This window comes from Curcuma longa, chromosome 14, assembly GCF_044706935.1.
Source record: "Curcuma longa cultivar G26 ecotype Majalengka, Jawa Barat chromosome 14, ITB_CL_G26_1.1, whole genome shotgun sequence".
NCBI lineage: Eukaryota > Viridiplantae > Streptophyta > Magnoliopsida > Zingiberales > Zingiberaceae > Curcuma > Curcuma longa.
The window spans coordinates 4,239,073-4,257,326 of NC_133874.1; the positions used below are offsets into that span (position 1 = coordinate 4,239,073).

The window sequence follows — 18,254 nt, forward strand, 5'->3', positions numbered from 1 at the left end:
ATGCTAGTAGTGAATTTCGTGGTGATTTGCGTTTCGTGATCACCTTTTTGCATAAAGAATTTTAACTTTATTATAATTTATGAACTTCAGTCAGGTACACTGAATGAGATGGAAACAGTGGTTGCCTCCCATCCTCGACGTAAAACAAAGATAGTTTGCACAATTGGACCTGCATGCAATACGCGTGACATGATATGTAAACTTGCAGAAGCAGGAATGAATGTTGCAAGGCTCAATATGTCTCATGGAGATCATGAATCACATCAGAAGATCATTGATTTGGTCAAGGAGTATAATGCTCAGTCAAAGGATAATGTTATCTCCATAATGCTAGATACGAAGGTACATCGTTGTTTGTGAAATTCACCTGCTACACTAACATCCGCATATTGGAAACTATCACTTAGCACTATTGGAACTGTTTTGCATGCAAACCGTTGAAAATGTAGTAGAAATTTAAACCAAACTCAATAACATGATGCAAACACAACTATTTTACTTGGTCCACTGCCTCCCAAGGCGGCTATGTCTAAGACCTAGTCCTAACGACTATTTTCACTATCTTCTTCTTTTCGGATACCTTTCGGAGATGGAGAAACCTTTTACAACTCTTTCACAACCAATATAACAAGAAAACAAATACACAAAAGTAAATATAAAGAAAATAATGACTTTACAAGAATCTCACTTTGATCATTGTTGGTTACTTTAGAATGTTTTTTGTTGGTCTGGAAAAACATCAGCACTTTATCCTCAAACCTTTAAGAACAGGTCTCAAAAATCTCCTCAAAACCCTTCTTTTATAGCCTTTAAGTTGGGGTTGATTTTCACGATCAGTTCATTAATCTTACTCATCAATTGATTAATCTACTGTAGATTCGAATGTTACTATGACTTGTCAGCTTATTACGATCAATCAATTATTGCCTAATAAGTCGAATCCCACAATCGAATCAATTTACATCTATTCAGTTCTTGATCGACATTAGTCAACTAATACTTATCATCAGTTGAATTTTACAATCAATTTTTGAAGCTTCTGTTCATTATTACAGTACCATTAGTCGACTGATCAAACCCATCAATCGACTTTTTAATCTTGTTTTGAAACTTTTGTATGCTGCTAAAATATCATCAGACGATTGATGTATCAGTTGGTTGTTACTATTGTAAATTACTGTTCATGACTACTATTCATCATACTGTAGCAATTTCATAGCAATCATATTTTTGAGATTTTACGATCATTAGTCAATCGACATACTCTATCAATCGACTAATACTTAGTTTCGACTTTATCAAAAATGAATTCTCATCTTACATAGTATCTAATTGATTTTAATCTATTAAGACTTTTTTGCTCAGCATCCGGTCAACTTTGACCTATCGAGGCTTCCTGTTGCTTAGCATCCGATTAACTTTGATTTTCCGGGATTTCATCGTTGCCTAGCATCCGATCAACTTTGACCTACTAGAATTTCCTTATTGCCTAGCATACGATCAACTTTGACCTACCAAGACTTCACGCCTCATGTTGATTCCCAATTAGACTTCTAATCACCATGTGCCAAATCATCCGTGATCCATTTGGATTTTTTTTCTTCTGTCATCTTCCTGTTGGACTTTTGATCATCAAGTATCTGATCAATCAGACTCAATTGGATTTTCCGTATCTTGTCAAGTATCCGATTAATCTTGATCTATTTGACTCTTTGCTCAATCAATTAATATATTGATCAAATATTGAAACTCCAACTCGAATCAACTCGAGTTTATAAATCAACATGGTTGACCTTTTCCGAGGGTCGATTGGACCAACACACTCCAGTCGAGCAATTCAACTATTACAAAGTTAACCCATTTCAGATTACATCCTCTATCCATTAATCTCGGATTCCATTCGGTGAGTTTCCTACGCATCAACATGCCTAAGTTGCAAAGTATCAACGTACGCATCACTAAATTTAATCGTATCATATCATTCATAGGTCAAACGTACACATAGTAGGAAATAAGTGGCCAACCAAGGGCGCCTAGGAGAGAACGACGTCGCTTCATCGGGAGAGTAAAACGCAAGCAAACGTTAAAACCAAAAGGTTAATTGAACAAACCCTAAACGCACCTACATCTACAGTCCTATCTCCATTCTAACCCTTAAAATATAGGGCCTCCTGAGATCAAAATTGACTAATCCACGGCCATTTCCACTTGCATTTTATAATCATTCTATAGTACAAGTTTACCAACAAGAGTGGTAAAGTTAAAACAAAGAGTCTAGTGCTGAGCACAACATTCAAGGACTTTTCCATTATTCAAATGATTTGCCCTTGGAGAAATCAGCGGACGCTCGTGCCTTCTCGGACAACAATATATATTATATTAAATATATAATAATTTATTTTATTCAGAGTAAATTCTAGAGAGAGAGAGAGAGAAGGAGCAGTTAAAAAGAAGAACCCAATTCCACTCGACTTCGGCTTCTATAGGGCTCTATCGGTGTATGATCCACAATCAACAATGGACATTTTTGTAGCTGTGCCTTCATTGGCCTGATTAGGGTTTGTGGGGCTGTGTGTGTGTGTAAGAGAGAGAGAGAGAGAGAGAGAGAGAGAGAGAGAGAGAGAGAGAGGAGGATCAGAATAGTTAGATAGTGCATGCCTGCATGCATGCCTTGGTTTGTCGGATATAGACCCCTCTTAATTATTTTCCAAATCGAATCTTGTGAAGCTCTAGGAATGCACAGTGGGTGTATATATATAGTTTATTCTCCCATGAATGGCCTTGTGAAAGGAGTGAACTGTTCAGTATTGGCATAGTTGATGGTAGAGAGAGTGAGAGAGTAGGGTTTAATATAATTCAGGTCTCAGACCTTTTGACATGGAAGACTGGCAGTGCATGTAGTGTTTATATTATTAAGGAAGAAGTACGCAGGCAAGGTAATGGTTTGTGCATCATCACCTCCTGCCATTGCTTACTAGCTATACATTAATTCCTTCCTGCACACGTGTGCATGCATGGGAAGACTCGATTGAACAGTAAATTAATGTGAACACTAAGATCAGTGGCAAGTTTGATGTGTTTAGAGTTTTAGGGTCTTATGTTATCACGAGGAGTTTTAAAGTTTATGCTTCTCTCATGCTTTGTTCAATTTTAATTAGGGTTTATGGTCAAAATGCAGATCCTGTTTTTAGACAAAACTAGTATAAGGACTTATACGTACTGCGAATGGTTCCCTTTTAAAACCCAATGAAGTTGTAGAATATTATCTTGTATATATTTTTGTTTCGCAATTTTGAATGTATAACAATTTTGTTAAATTCTATCACATAGATTCAAACTTCTCAAATCTCAAATATGAATTTCTTATTGTGTTCCCTAGACCTAGTAGGCTCGTATAATGCTTTTATTTTTTTTCTAATTTGAACAATTTAGGTCTATGTAATATTTTTATCCAAACTACTACATATACACATCTAAATTACGTACCTAAATATCAAATATGAACTCTCTCTCTAGCTATTGTGTTGCTTGGACTCAATAAAATCATACATTGCTTTACTTTGTAATTTTGAACTCTTTATAATTTTCTTACAAATTTGTTGCATGGATTAAATTTGTTCAAATTTCAAATATGAATTCTCTATTGTATTTCTTGCACACTGAACTCATGTACAGCATCATTTTGTAATTTTGAATACTTTAGGTTGGTAAAGCAATTTTGACAAAATTGTTCTTGTTGAGATCAACGTTGACGTTGCTAGAGAAGGGTGAATAATGATTCGTGATTTAGCGTTCGTTCTCGATCGTCGTACTTGCTTGTCTTTAATGTGTTGGTATGTAGTGGAAAGAATAGAACTAAAATACAAGGTAAAGCACATAGATAATACACCAATTTAGCATGGTTTGGAATCCATGATTCATACTCCTTGACATACCATTCTAACGAAATCATCACTAGCTCTCTAACGAAATCATCACTAGCTCTCTGTCTTTGCCAAATACCTTTTGGAGGTAGAGAAACCTCTTACAATACTTGTTGTTATAAGCAGTACAAAAATAAAACAAAGATACAAATGATAACATAAATGAAACAATTTATAAGAAAGGAATTTTTCTTTAAGCGCTTTGTGATTGCTTTACAATACCTTCTGAGATCTCGAAATACAGCAGTGCTATCCTCCAAAACTCCCAAGAATCGACTATGAATTTTTTTTCAAAATCCTTCTTTTATAGCCTTTAGGTTATGGATGATTTTCGTCAATTAGTGGACTGTTCATCACCATCAATCGATTGCTCCACTGAATTCAACCGTTGCACATGCAGAATGATTCTTATCAACTCTAATGTGGCCATGAACAATCGATTGATATTATTTATTAATCAATTGATGCTCAAACAATCAAGTATCACAGTCGATTCAGAAATCTTCTATTTATTGTAATAATATTCTGTTATTGTTTATCAATCAACTGATGTCTATCTATCGTGTAAAATACCCAACTTAATTTAAAAAGCCCATATGCTATATTAGGCCCAACCCAATTGTTAATGATTAATGGGCTATTGGATAATGGATCTTTAAACCCAACCCATTAAGGCAAGGTTAAAGATCCGGTTGAGAAGGCTACAGTAGACCTACCCATCGCGATTTTCTTCTTCTCCGTTCCGTCCGACGCGCCTCCATTCTCTTCGTCTCCACCGAAGCCGGACGGGAGTGAGCTCGCCGCCTTTCTGCCGGAGCTAAAGTGGAGGAAGATTCGGCGACAAAGGCTGGGTTGGTTGAGGTTGGATGCTCGGTGGGAGGAGTTCGGATCGGAGCGTGGGGGCAGCTGCAATCGGAGCGGACGAAGGGGAAAAAGAGACGATCGGTAAGAGATTATAGCTAGGGTTCGGTTCTTGCTTGATTGTGTTGATTGTAAGCTGGATCTTGATGGGTTTCCCTTCTTCACAGATCGATTCTGAGATCCGAACGGAGTGAGGTTGTAGCCGTGAAAAAGGAAGGAGAAGGGGAACCGAAGATGGGGATTTAGGGCAAGGCGAGTTAGGGCTTGGCTGGATTTGAGGTGAGATTTCTTCACTTGAATCCAATTGGTTGTTGATGATGAATTGTAAACTAATTGGTTTTCCTCTTCACAGTGTGTTGCTGTAAGAGAAACGAGATTTGGTTTCGGCTAGGAAGAACGAAGAAAGGATAACAGTTTTAGGGCTTTAATTAGAGGTAAAGAGGTGAGTATAGTTACTGTGATTAGCTTTGGAATTAGAGGGTATTGATTAGCTATAGATTGTGATTATGCTAGACCAATTAAATGGATTTGTGAGTTTGATGATTGGGTGGTGAATCTGTTAGATGGGTTGAATGTAGTTACTGTTGGTTGATCATGGTAGAAGTGAAATTGGTGATGAATTGACCTATGTTAAGGTTGGCTTAGGTTGATCAAGTAATGGTTTGATAATGTTGATACTTTGTTGATAGATGAGTTTAGTTTGGATAAAATTGAAACAGTAGAAGTTCTGTTTTAGACTTACTTTGATTTATTCAAGGCTGGCTAATCAGAAACTTTGTAAGTTTCAATAAGTTGAGTTTGGAGGTGAGTATACTAAATTGTCACGTTTCGGGAAGGCCGTCCGAAAAATTTCGACAGCATCTCCCCAGTAACTATGACAATTCCCCTAATACAAACATGCATACACAGCCACAGGCGGCTGGAATAAGGACTACACATTCTTAACACATCACACACATATATATCCATGCAAAATAAGGCCTACACGGTCGTAACACTAACATCACATGCACAATATCCACAATAAGCAAAATCGACGACACGGAAAACCATCGTAAATTCGAACTACAAAAACCACAAATACAAACCAATACAATATAGTCTATGTCCATACTACAAGTCTCAAACCATACCAACCACTACATAGAACCCTGAAGTGAGATAGCATCAGCTGACTGAATCTCCAAGCTCCAAGTACCTATCTGCTACCTGGGGAGAAAACATAACAACTCCAGGGTTTGGGTAGTGAGCATTAGATGCTCAGTGGGTACAAGAAGAAGTGCATGTCAAGATACATAACAGGAATAAAATAAGGAACAACTAGAACAACTGATAAAGACTAAGTAGGAATAACAACAAGTAACAGGAAACAGCATGAATCATGGTAGTAATCATGGTATATCAATAGAACAGAATAGGAATAAATCCTACTATACAACAGGGTATATCAAGGTATATCAGTATGGTAATTCAGAATAAGTCATACTGTACAACAGATAAAGAAATCTATATGTATCATGTATGTAATGTCATACAAGTGCAACAGTCATAGCAAGCAAGTGCAACAATCCACAAGCATATGAATAAAGTAAGTTATGTAATAATCCTACCAACAAATGCATGTAATATGCATCAACCAACACAATCAAAATATCCGTCACTGTCTGCACTTGTCGTCCCAGTCACTCTCCCAGAGCTCAGTGAACTGGGGGCAAGACAGGACATACTGTCAGCTCCGACAACTGACCACTATAGATAAGTGGGAAGGGGCAGTGTGGCAGGAGGGCATGTAGCCAGTCCTGGTCACACTCAACTGTAGTGCAACCTCTTACCTATGTGGCACTACAACACGGTGCAAGTAAGATTCAACAACAACAACAACTACAACTATTATGGATGTATGATGATCATCCAACATGTAATAGCTAAGGTTAATTAGCATATTCAACAGAGTCAACAAGAATAGACATAAGTCAAAATAGAGGTCATATGACGTGTATCAGACAACTAACAAGATTATCAACATGATATCAAGGATCATCATAAGGTCAACGACAGGTATCAAGCAGTGATCATCAAGAGTATCAACTAGATACTATCTCAACTATCATGGATATCAACAAGATAGATAGAAAAACAACAATACATGCACAGAAAAGGAATTCCTGTATTGATCAAGTACAGGGTACCCACTTGATCGGTCGATCGTCAACAAAGAACCCCCAGAAATACAAGACCACAAATCAGTCAAGGTCCTAAAATAAGACAACAATATATCATTCCCTAAAATTGACATCATGTCAAACTTACAATAATTAAACTCTATAGTTTAATCCACCCAACTAACTAACTTATCCTATTACAAATAAATAGGACACTAACAATCAAACTCAACTTTTTGAAACTTACAAAGTTTCTGATTAGCCTAGCCTTGAATAAATCAAAGCAAGTCTAAAACAGAACTTCTACTGTTTCAATTTTATCCAAACTAAACTCATCTATCAACAAAGTATCAACATAATCAAACCATTACTTGATCAACCTAATCCAACCTTAACATAGGTCAATTCATCACCAATTTCACTTCTACCATGATCAACCAATAGTAACTACATTCAACCCATCTAACAGATTCACCACCCAATCATCAAACTCACAAATCCATTTAATTGACCTAGCATAATCACAATCTATAGCTAATCAATACCCTCTAATTCCAAAGCTAATCACAGTAACTATACTCACCTCTTTACCTCTAATTAAAGCCCTAAAACTGTTATCCTTTCTTCGTTCTTCCTAGCCGAAACCAAATCTCGTTTCTGTTACAGCAACACACTGTGAAGTGGAAAACCAATTAGTTTACAATTCATCATCAACAACCAATTGGATTCAAGTGAAGAAATCTCACCTCAAATCCAGCCAAGCCCTAACTCGCCTTGCCCTAAATCCCCATCTTCGGTTCCCCTTCTCCTTCCTTTTTCACGGCTACAACCTCACTCCATTCGGATCTCAGAATCGATCTGTGAAGAAGGGAAACCCATCAAGATCCAGCTTACAATCAACACAATCAAGCAAGAACCGAACCCTAGCTATAATCTCTTACCGATCGTCTCTTTTTCCCCTTCGTCCGCGCCGATTGCAGCTGCCCCCACGCTCCGATCCGAACTCCTCCCGGCGAGCATCCAACCTCAACCAACCCAGCCTTTGTCGCCGAATCTTCCTCCACTTTAGCTCCGGCAGAAAGGCGGCGAGCTCACTCCTGTCCGGCTTCGGTGGAGACGAAGAGAATAGAGGCACGTCGGACGGAACGGAGAAGAAGAAAATCGCGATGGGTAGGTCTACTGTAGCCTTCTCAACCGGATCTTTAACCTTACCTTAACGGGTTGGGTTTAAAGATCCATTATCCAATAACCCATTAATCATTAACAATTGGGTTGGGCCTAATATAGCATATGAGCTTTTTAAATTAAGTTGGGTATTTTACATATCGAGTCTTCAGAATTGAGTTTAGAATATTTTATTTGCTGCTATAGTATCAACAGTCAACTGTTACTATTCATCAATCGACTGATTTAGGATCAGTTGAGTGTAAAAGTCAAGTTTTAAACCTTCTGTTTGCTACTGTAGTATTATCAGTCAACTAATCAACTTGATCAATCTCTATCAGTCAAGTTGATCAATTGAATTTTAAAATTTCTATTTGCTATAGTAATAGTTGGATGTTACTATTCATTAATTTATTGTTACTGTAGAAAAAAATATCATATCAGTTGAGTTGATCAATCGAGTTTTAAATATTTTATTTGGTACAGTAATAATCGACTGTAATTATTCATCAATCAATTGTTATTATAATAGAAATCCTAAACCCTAAATACTATAGAAATGTTGAAAAATATTATTCACACTTAATATCCTTATGCTAAGGGACCCTTATATCTTTGGAGCTTTCTCGTATGATTAATACATATTAACCCCGACTTATTATGACCTCATCCTTACCTAATATTCGATTGACTTTAACCTATTAGGACTTTCTTTATCTAACATCCGATCAACTTTGATCTGTTAGGACTTCCCATTACCCATCATCCGATCAACCTTGATTTGCTGGGACTTCCTCATTGCCTAATATCCGATCAAGTTTGACATATTAGGATTTTTTGATTGCCTACATTTGATCAACCTTGACCTACTAGTTCTTCATTGTCTAGCATCTAGTCAATCTTGATTTATCGAGACTTTATAGTTGCGTAACATCTAACCACTTTGGCTTGTTAGGACTTCCTGTCTCGTGCTTAACATTCGATTAACCTTGACTTATTAAGACTTCACTTTCTCGTACCTAACATTTAAGTCTCTATAACCTATTAAGACTTCTCTCATTGTTAAGTGTCCGGTCAATCTCGACCCACTTGGATTTCATGCTTATCAACTCTTTATTGAATTTCAAGCCACAAAGTACCCGGTCAACGGTGATCCACTTGGACTTCTTCATTATCAAGTGTCTAGTTAACTTTGACCTACTTGACTCTTTGCTCTAGTTAACAAACATATTGATTGACTATCAAGTATCCGATCAACATTGCTCTACTTGACGTCTCACTCAATCAATTAACATTTAATCAAACATCGAAATTAAACTTGAGTTAACTTGAACTTGGTCAACCTTGACCAAAGATCAATTGCAGTTAAATGGATCCAAATCACTTAAATCTCAAATATGAACATTTTATTATGTTCTTTAGATCCACTACATTCATTCTATTTCATGGTCTATATAATAGTGTTGCCAAAATTGTTACTTAAACCCATTGACACCGAACAGAATAACGATTATTTTAGAGGTAAAAAATTAGAGGAGAATTATAGAGAAGATAAGTATGAGAAATTTTAAAAAAAATGAAGAGAAGTCACAATGATACCGTCTCTAGGGTTTTTGCCAAAAAGGAAAACTTGTATTCAATAATCAAAACTAACCAAAAATGGCTAAACATGCATATAAATAGATCGTAAAGTAAACTCTAACTTGAAAAAGTAAAAAATATTCAAAAATTTTAAAACTAAAAAATTATTATAAATAGTAAAAAATAATTTACAGTCTCGAAAAAGGCACTAAATGATGTCGTATAGGGTCGAAAGTGGGCCAGTATAAGTTTTACCCAATATCGAATAAATGTCTCTGAAAGAGTTTCGATTAGCAATCAACTGTATCTTGTTCTGATACCCAAATTAAAAGTTATGATCTCTTAAAATTCGACTCTTCATGTGTCACCTCTACATCACCCACACTATTCAAATTTCAAATACGAACTCTTGTTGTCTTCCTTTTTAACTATTAGGCTCATACAATACCTTACTTTTACAAGTTTAAACAATTTAGTTCTATGTAGCAATTTTTCCAAAATTATTACATGGATTCAAATTACCAAAATCTCAAATGTGAGTTCCCTGTTATGTTTCCTAGGCCCATTGATTTCCTATAATTTTGAATAGTTTAAATTCATATGGCAATTTGGGTAAAAACTACTACTTACATTCAAATTGTTCAAATCTAAAATATAAACTACTTTTTATGTTCCTTTGACCCAATGAATTTATACAGTATCTTTCTTTTTCAATTTTAAATAATTTATGCACATATAATATATTTTTTAATTGTTAAATTACCTAAATAACTTAAATCTCAATTATTGTTCCTTGGATCCTATAAAGTTGCTCTATGCCTTCCTATTCTAATTTAAAACCATTTACCTTTATATAACAAATTTTCTCAAAACTGTTTCATGAACTCAAGTTGCCCAAATCTCAAATGTGAACTTCTCGTTGTGTTCCCTTAGTTTTACAAATTTGAATAGTTTAGGTCCATATAGTTATTTTGCTAAAATTGTTGCATCATCTGAATTACTAAAATCTTAACTGTTTTAATCCCTGAACTGTACAATATTTTTTAAAATATTTTTTGACTAGTTTATATATACTAATTTGACTAGGATTCGAAATCGACTGTTCGATGATTCAACGGTTTGAAATCGTTGGTTCGATAATTTTAGAAATATTGATCCTTATTCTTAACTGTTTAAGATGGTTCATGGTTTGGAACCACCAATTACAGTTCGATTCGTGGTTCATGATGATTCAAAATTATTATATTTTAGAAAATTATAAAGAGTTTGCATTTATTTAAGTTGCCTATGTATTCCCTTATAACATATTTGGTTGAAGGTTATTGTTGATAACCTTAGTTATCTACCTAAGGTTATGTTATTTAATCCTATTTGGTTCAAGTAATGAGTGATTTTCAGCTAATGGAGCATGCCCGTTACGTCAGCAAATGGGGCATATAATTCGGAATGTGATTACCTCGGAAGTGTGAGATTTTACGTGATTTTGGGGTTAACAAAGCCATTCTTAATCGATTGCTACAATGATTAAAAACCATTTTGTGACCATGAATAATGATCTTAATCGATTACGACACTTGTAGCTTGGATTGACATGGGATCAAGTTCTATATACTCGAATAGTCCTCCCGAAGACTGTGTTGTTGGTCTTCAAAAGATCAACAACACATTGTTGTTGGTCTTCAAAAGATCAACAACAAATACCAACAACTATGTGTTGATGAACTTTAGAAGATCAACAACAATGTGTTGTTCTTTAGAAGATCAGCAACAAAGATCAGCAACACATTGTTGATGGTCTTCAGAAGATCAGCAACACATTATTGCTAGTCTTCTGAAGATCAACGACACATTCTTTTGTAGATCAGTAACAATGTGACCGACTTTCTAATGCATACTCTAGAAGCATTCATTTTCCATCCCTTATGATCAACTTTTGTGGCGTGATTGACTTGCCGTGTCTCTTGGCGTCGTTGGACGAAGGCAAAGGGGACCATGTTGGAATCTCGTTGAGACGAAGATGAAGGAGTTTTTGTTAAACTAGGTTATACACTAAAACCTCCAAACGAATAAGGTTTTATTGCATTATCTAGCATTACGTTATATTTTATTCTCCATAACCTTGGTTATATGATTATTTGATAATACCATAATTAAGGTTATGCATGCGTTTGGTTTAGGGTTATCATTGATAACCTTGGTTATCTGTCTAAGTTTGTAAAGGATAGTCTTGTTTGATTTATGTTATAATCGATTCCCAAGTAATGCAATATCACCGTCACATCAGCAAAACATTAGCAAATGAGTTATAAACCTGGAATGTGATTATTGATTACCTTGGCAGCCTAAGATTTTCTGTGATTCCGGAGGTTAACAAAATTTTTTTCCATGATTAACTTCTGATTTTAAAACTAAGTTAATTAAAATATATAGTGAAACTGAGTTAATTAATTCAATAAACTTTAATTTAAATACTTATAAATTTAAAAGAAATAATTTAAAAAATAATTTTATTAAAATATATAAAAATTTATTTTAAAATTTAAAAATTATAAATATTTTTATATATTATCAATTTATTATCATCATTAATATTAATAATATTAGTATTATTAATTTAATTTATTCTAAAAGTAAATTGAATCAAGGTAATATAATAAATGTTAAACTAATTATGTTTTATTTCCTTCAAATAAATAAGTTGAACTAAATAACATTAGGTTATGTTGTATACCCTATAACCTTGATTATCTGATTACCTGATAATCACATAACCAAGGATATGCATGATAACTTAAACCAAACGCACCCTTAGGGTATAAAAAAAATCGAAGCTCTCATAGTTCTCTTACCTTTTTACCCTTGTTACCTTAGGAAGTAACGTTATTACTCATTTTCATTTCTTACTCTCGTAGTGTTAATTCATCCGGTATCAAAGTCACCTTATCATCTAAAAGTTGTATTCCTTATATTCTTTTTTAGCTCTCATTCAATCATCAAGTAATGTGTATGTTTTCAAAGAGTCAGGAGACAAAATAGATCATCATTCATCTAATATATTAACTCTAAAAATGAATATTTGTTCTACAATATTAGACAAGTTAGAATTTCTTTTGATATGATGAAGAGGATGGAAAACTTTGAGTTTTCTATGACTACCACCGTAGAATATTGAAATTTGACTTGCAATCTTTTCACTAAAATTAAAAAAAATTATAAAATAATTTTTAAGTTCCTCATTGTAACTTAAGGATCCTCGTGGATGTTTTGTCCGTTCTCTAAATAAAAGTTAAGCTTTTGTAAATTTTAAATACTTCCATTATCAATATTTTATGTTTCAAATAATATATTAGCGCGACCGCGGGCCTTACCCCGCGGACCAGGTCGTCAAGGACCTCGGTGGCTCCTTCGCCTTCATCGTCTACGACAACAAGGCCAGTACCGTCTTTGCCGCTCTGGTACATTTCCACAAACACCTTGATCGCCCTAGAAACAAATTGAGATTCTGCTTTGAGGTCTCATCTCTCAGTTCTAACTCCAAAACAGAGCTCGGATGGAGGAATACCTCTATTTTGGGGCATTGCGGCTGATGGATCCGTGGTGATCTGCGATGACCTGGACGTCGTCAAGGCGAGCTGTGGGAAATCATATGCTCCATTTCCGACCGGTATTCTTCGAATTAAGTTGTGAAATCTAAACCAAACACGGCTTGCTGTGGGGAAGCTTCAAGCTTGGGCTAGGCTTTATTGTGCGATGTTGCAGGGTGCATGTTCCACAGTGAGGGAGGGTTGAGAAGCTTCGAGCATCCGCTGAACAAGATGAAGGCGATGCCGAGGGTGGACAGCGAGGGGGTGATGTGCGGGGCGAGCTTCAAGGTGGACACTTGTTCCAGGATCAACCCCATGCCCAGGGTTGGAAGCGCTGCGGACTGGACTTCATGGCAAGGATCTTGCTAAAACACGCTTGCAAATTTCTATAATAAGCCCTTAATTTGGAAAATCTCATATCGGGCACTGTACTTTTTGGTCACAAATATTTTGGAAAATACTGCAATGCATACGACCATTTTCTGATAAAAGACTTGGTTTAATCTGAAAAAGACAACCTGTAGGTAAAGTAAATAGCTGAGATTATCTATACCTTCTTCCACCCTGAGCATAAAAATGCGAAGGGCGTGAGATACTCTATTGAACAAATAGGAAAAATCATAAAACTTATGATAAGGAAAGGAATCAGCCATAATTAACACCACACAGAATTCTCAATCGAGATTGCATTCCTTCTTAAACTAGACGCGCAGGAATCATGCCTTTTCATTCAAAAGATGCGTAAATTGAACAAAATGTTGCGTGGATTGCCAGAATTGATACCATAGCATTTAACAATGGCAAAACCCAGATACAAGTTATGTTTGCATAATACTGCTACATTGGCAAAACAACAGCTAACCATAGCCTTGGCTCTCCTGATTCACAGAGCTAAAGCCAGAGAAATTCCCCATGTTGAGTTGCTGCGGCATCTGTAAAGGCAGTGGAGGTGGAGGTGGAGGTGGAAGTGGCATTTGCAACGATCCTGGTTGCTGAAGCTGAGCAAAGATACCTTTGCTGCTGTCATTATTGACAGATGAAACACCTTGGAACTTTGAGTCCTGGCCAATATGAGGTTGATTCAGCAGCCATCCTCCAGAGATCTGATTGTTTCCATGTGCATCAGTTACATTCACGAATCCTTGTAGACTCCCTTGAGTTAGCATGAGTGAAGGATCCAGAGGTACAACCATCTGACCAGTAACCCAAGGCCGTTGAGCATTGCCTGCAAAAGTTGCGATCCCTGTTGGACCAGGTGAAAAACCCAGTACTGATCCTTGTGCAGGCCCACCTGCCGGCAATTGTTCTGGGCGAAAAGTTTCATATGGGACGCTGTAATATTGCTGAGAGCCATCTACCGAAACAGGATAACTAAATGCTGTTGGGGGAATCATGGCCTGGTTAAGGTTCACAGGTAATTGATAGTTTGGCGGCATGGGTGGTTGCAAAGGATTCAATGCATGCTTGTCAGCAAGGGATTGATCCGAGACTTGTTGACTCTGAGAACCAGCCTGTGTCATGTAACCTTGAGGTTGATTCATCCACGCATTGGACTTATCAGAGCCTAGAGGAAGGTTATTCTCAAACAGCATGGATGTTGGAGGCGCTGGCATCATTGAGGAAGAATAATCAGCAGACTGGTGGTGTTGAGCAAGTTCATCTCGATCATGTGGCTGCAAATTTGTACTGGATGAGAACCCTGGCTTGGGTGGGGCACGTGCAGTGGATGTCTCTTGCAGCAATGATTGTTTATGAGTGTCTGTGGATGAGGCTCTGGCCTCCTTCTCAGAGCCATCTTCTTTCTTGGTATTGGATTGAATAAGATCAGAATGAATTTCATGGATATGAGTCACAAAATCAGCTTGTTTAATGAAGGATTTGAAACAGTGAGGAGCAGCACATATAAATATACCCTCCATCATTTTTATGGACTGGATCTTCTGAATACGTTCATCACAGCTAAAAAACATAAGATAACAAGAACATCAAACAAAATCATGGGAAAAATTCAAGGAATACTAAAAACATATTATGCAACCAATGAAGCCAATCAGAGGAATTTTTTCATTTATATTTTTTACTGTGAGAGATTTCTCTCATCTAGGGCAGAAACCCAACCCTTCCTATTTCCAAATGAATGTTCAAAATCCAAAAACCAACGAGGATATGCCTGATACTGTATTAAAGATGGAGCAGTTGGATGTTCATATCTATCCAACAAGGGAAGTTCAAAGTGCAGATAAAATTAGCTGCAGAGAAACTTAATACTAAAGCATGCTATAAGAACAGAAAAATCTATCAAGCTGCAAGTTTTGTAGGCCCGCCATTTCAATATACTACTATACTTATATAGTTCAGGATATAACAATTCTAAAAAAACGAGCCATAGTAATAGAATATTAAGCAAAACAAATATTTAGAAACAATCATACTAGTAAGCAAAATAATTAAAGATCAGGATCCAAAAAACAACGAAAAGCCAGTTAAACTTTATTACGAAGAAACCACAAGAATAAACAGCATCCACCAGTGACAATAAATTCCAGCAGAAAATACTTCACATCGGAAGCATTTACATAGATTAGGAAACCATTCAGTTTTTTGATGCATGGCCACCACTGAGTGACTCGTCCAATAAAAAAAGCTAGTTGCAAATTAGGTTTATGGTCCAATGTTGAACACTGATGATAGTGAGGGAAAACAATCAAGTAGGTACAATCAAATCTCTAGTTAGATGCAAGAAAAATTTTAATACTGAAAATACATAAATGGCTCCAAGTATAGATGATTGATGAAAAATATGCTGAGCAAAGCATGAGTTCTTACAGGTAGCAGCTAGCATCACTTCTTGCACATGTCAAACAAAAAGCATGTTCACATGGTGCCTGCACACATTTTAGAAGAATTACAAATGAAACATATTAAGCCAAAGACAAAATAGATGCACCTCAACAGAAGGTTAATCTATCGGGCACACACATCATAGGTAATGAGAAAATGAATGCAAGAGATAATGAATGACATCTATAACCATGAAGCCTACATCTAAAATTTGAATGGTCAAATTTCTGAAAATAGAATAGATTTATGCAGTGAAATGCACAACTCCAGATACTTGTTGGATGACAAGTACCAGAGAAAATATTTGAATGCCAGCAGTGAAAGCAGAAAATTTGACAAAAAAAACCAGCATGAATTCCATAATAATGTAAACCATCACACTACATAGATTCTTCACACACAGGATACAATGTTTGAGATTTCTAGAGGTTTCACCATTGAGTAGAATGACAATAAAGGAGCTTTTACAGTCCTAAAATTCATAAAACAATTGTTTATTTGCATATGTACAAGAGATGATAAGTAACTGATATTCATTTATCTGTATCCTTGGATTCACCTTGAGAACACAATACATCAAGTCAAGTGAATATAGCTGTATGAAGCAAATATGTAGATAGTTTCACAAAATTTCTTGTGATTAGGAATTTGTAGAGAAATGGAAAGACGGGCCAGTGATAACCATTTCAAGCTAGTATGTTGGAATTCCAAAACTGCAGATGAAGGCATTGTTCTAAAACGCAGCTTAGGTGGCTGCCTAGGCAATCGCCTAGGTAGTTTTGATAAGGAGTCACTTCTATTGGCTAGGCAACCCCTATTTGGTGTCCTTTTTAAAAAGCTACGTAGGAAGCCTAAGCAGGTCTAGGGAAAAGTTGTTGGTTCATTCAACATTAGTTATTTATCTATATTTCAATATTGTGGCATGGAACTAATTATGAACTAGATATGTAATTTCTTAAAATTTGAATCTATAATATAAATTATTATATTTTATATTTTGTTGGTTGCAATGTGAAATATAAAATGTTTCATTGTTGGGTGTTTAATAATTACTTATAAATTACAACTTATTTATTTGTAATTATAAACTTGTTTTGTTTTGACTGTTATAACTTATTTATTTGTAATTATAAACTTGTTTTGTTTTGACTGTTATAGTTCTTACATATAATATATAATATTAGTGATTCTTAATTTAAAATATCTCTTTTTTGTTATAACATTCTAATGTTGACCACCTAAGCACTAAGCAGTTGACCTACCACCTATCACTTGGAACTGCCTTTTAATCCCTTGAATGGAGGCCGTGTATATTGAAATTTACTCATAAGAAATGAAAGAACATGGCTGATCATGTCACACAGAAAGATCAAGTCTTCCAACTAGCACTGATATGAGGGCCTGATTGCAGAGATGATTTTGACCTCACAAAGAACCATAGGCCAGTGTTTACATCTGCTACTCAAATAATCATGGACCGGCTGAGGCTTATGAAATGGCCACATACATGGGTGAACGAAATGGGAGTTTAACCAGAAAGCTTAAGTGGGTCACATCTCTTAATTGGAAACTAGCTGTGGCTCGCAAAGGAGAGCATCATCATACAGAAGTAGTCACATTCACAGAGATATTCAAACAAAAAAGCATTAATTCTGAACTATGACTCAGGAAGTTTTTTTGCGGGAGGACCAAACTGTCCTAAAGTTTGTAAAGAGCGCCTACCAATTTCCCATCTGACTTAACACAGTTTGATTGTGCCAATAGCGTGGATTATTTGATTTGATGTAATGTTGTATAATGCAGAGGCATCATCTAGTTACATTAATACATCTTGTTCAAGCTCACTCCAACGAGCTTAATACTCCTCTCTCCATCTTTGATCTTGCTTAGCTCCCACTGTAGGTCTCAACAAGAAGAGGAATAAATCTAAACAGAAGTCCATGTCGTTGAGTCTTGAGTAATTTGATAATAGTAGCCCTTTGCACATGGTCACGATCTTTGTTTCAAAAGCATAAAGTAGATTTAGAGCACTTCAACCTAAGAATCATCTGAACTCAGATTGATGCTTTGGTGTGATAGTAATGGTAATAAATTCATCTTATTGCAACACTACAACCTGGTTGATTGGTTGAATTCTT

At 35.9% G+C, this 18,254-nt stretch overlaps 2 protein-coding genes and 1 long non-coding RNA gene across 3 annotated transcripts; 2 read left to right on the forward strand and 1 right to left on the reverse strand.

The window, feature by feature from the left end:
• The first annotated feature begins 4,650 nt into the window (after positions 1 to 4,650).
• LOC141844708 (uncharacterized) lies at positions 4,651 to 5,470 on the forward strand. The gene is made up of 3 exons (XR_012603177.1): positions 4,651 to 4,868; positions 4,952 to 5,063; positions 5,137 to 5,470. It is a non-coding gene; the product is annotated as an uncharacterized LOC141844708 (long non-coding RNA).
• A 5,629-nt stretch (positions 5,471 to 11,099) lies between these two features.
• LOC141845437 (asparagine synthetase [glutamine-hydrolyzing] 1-like) lies at positions 11,100 to 13,644 on the forward strand. Its single transcript, XM_074733493.1, has 4 exons — positions 11,100 to 11,156; positions 13,042 to 13,146; positions 13,235 to 13,355; positions 13,451 to 13,644. Exons 1-4 carry the CDS (start codon positions 11,100 to 11,102, stop codon positions 13,642 to 13,644), a joined length of 477 nt encoding a protein of 158 aa, XP_074589594.1.
• Positions 13,645 to 13,970: 326 nt separating this feature from the next.
• LOC141845332 (E3 ubiquitin-protein ligase HAKAI homolog) lies at positions 13,971 to 16,153 on the reverse strand. Its single transcript, XM_074733404.1, has 2 exons — positions 16,102 to 16,153; positions 13,971 to 15,234 (listed from the first exon to the last, which is right to left on the reverse strand). Exon 2 carries the CDS (start codon positions 15,195 to 15,197, stop codon positions 14,133 to 14,135), a length of 1,065 nt encoding a protein of 354 aa, XP_074589505.1. The 5' UTR covers positions 15,198 to 15,234; positions 16,102 to 16,153; the 3' UTR covers positions 13,971 to 14,132.
• Between the last annotated feature and the right edge of the window lie 2,101 nt (positions 16,154 to 18,254).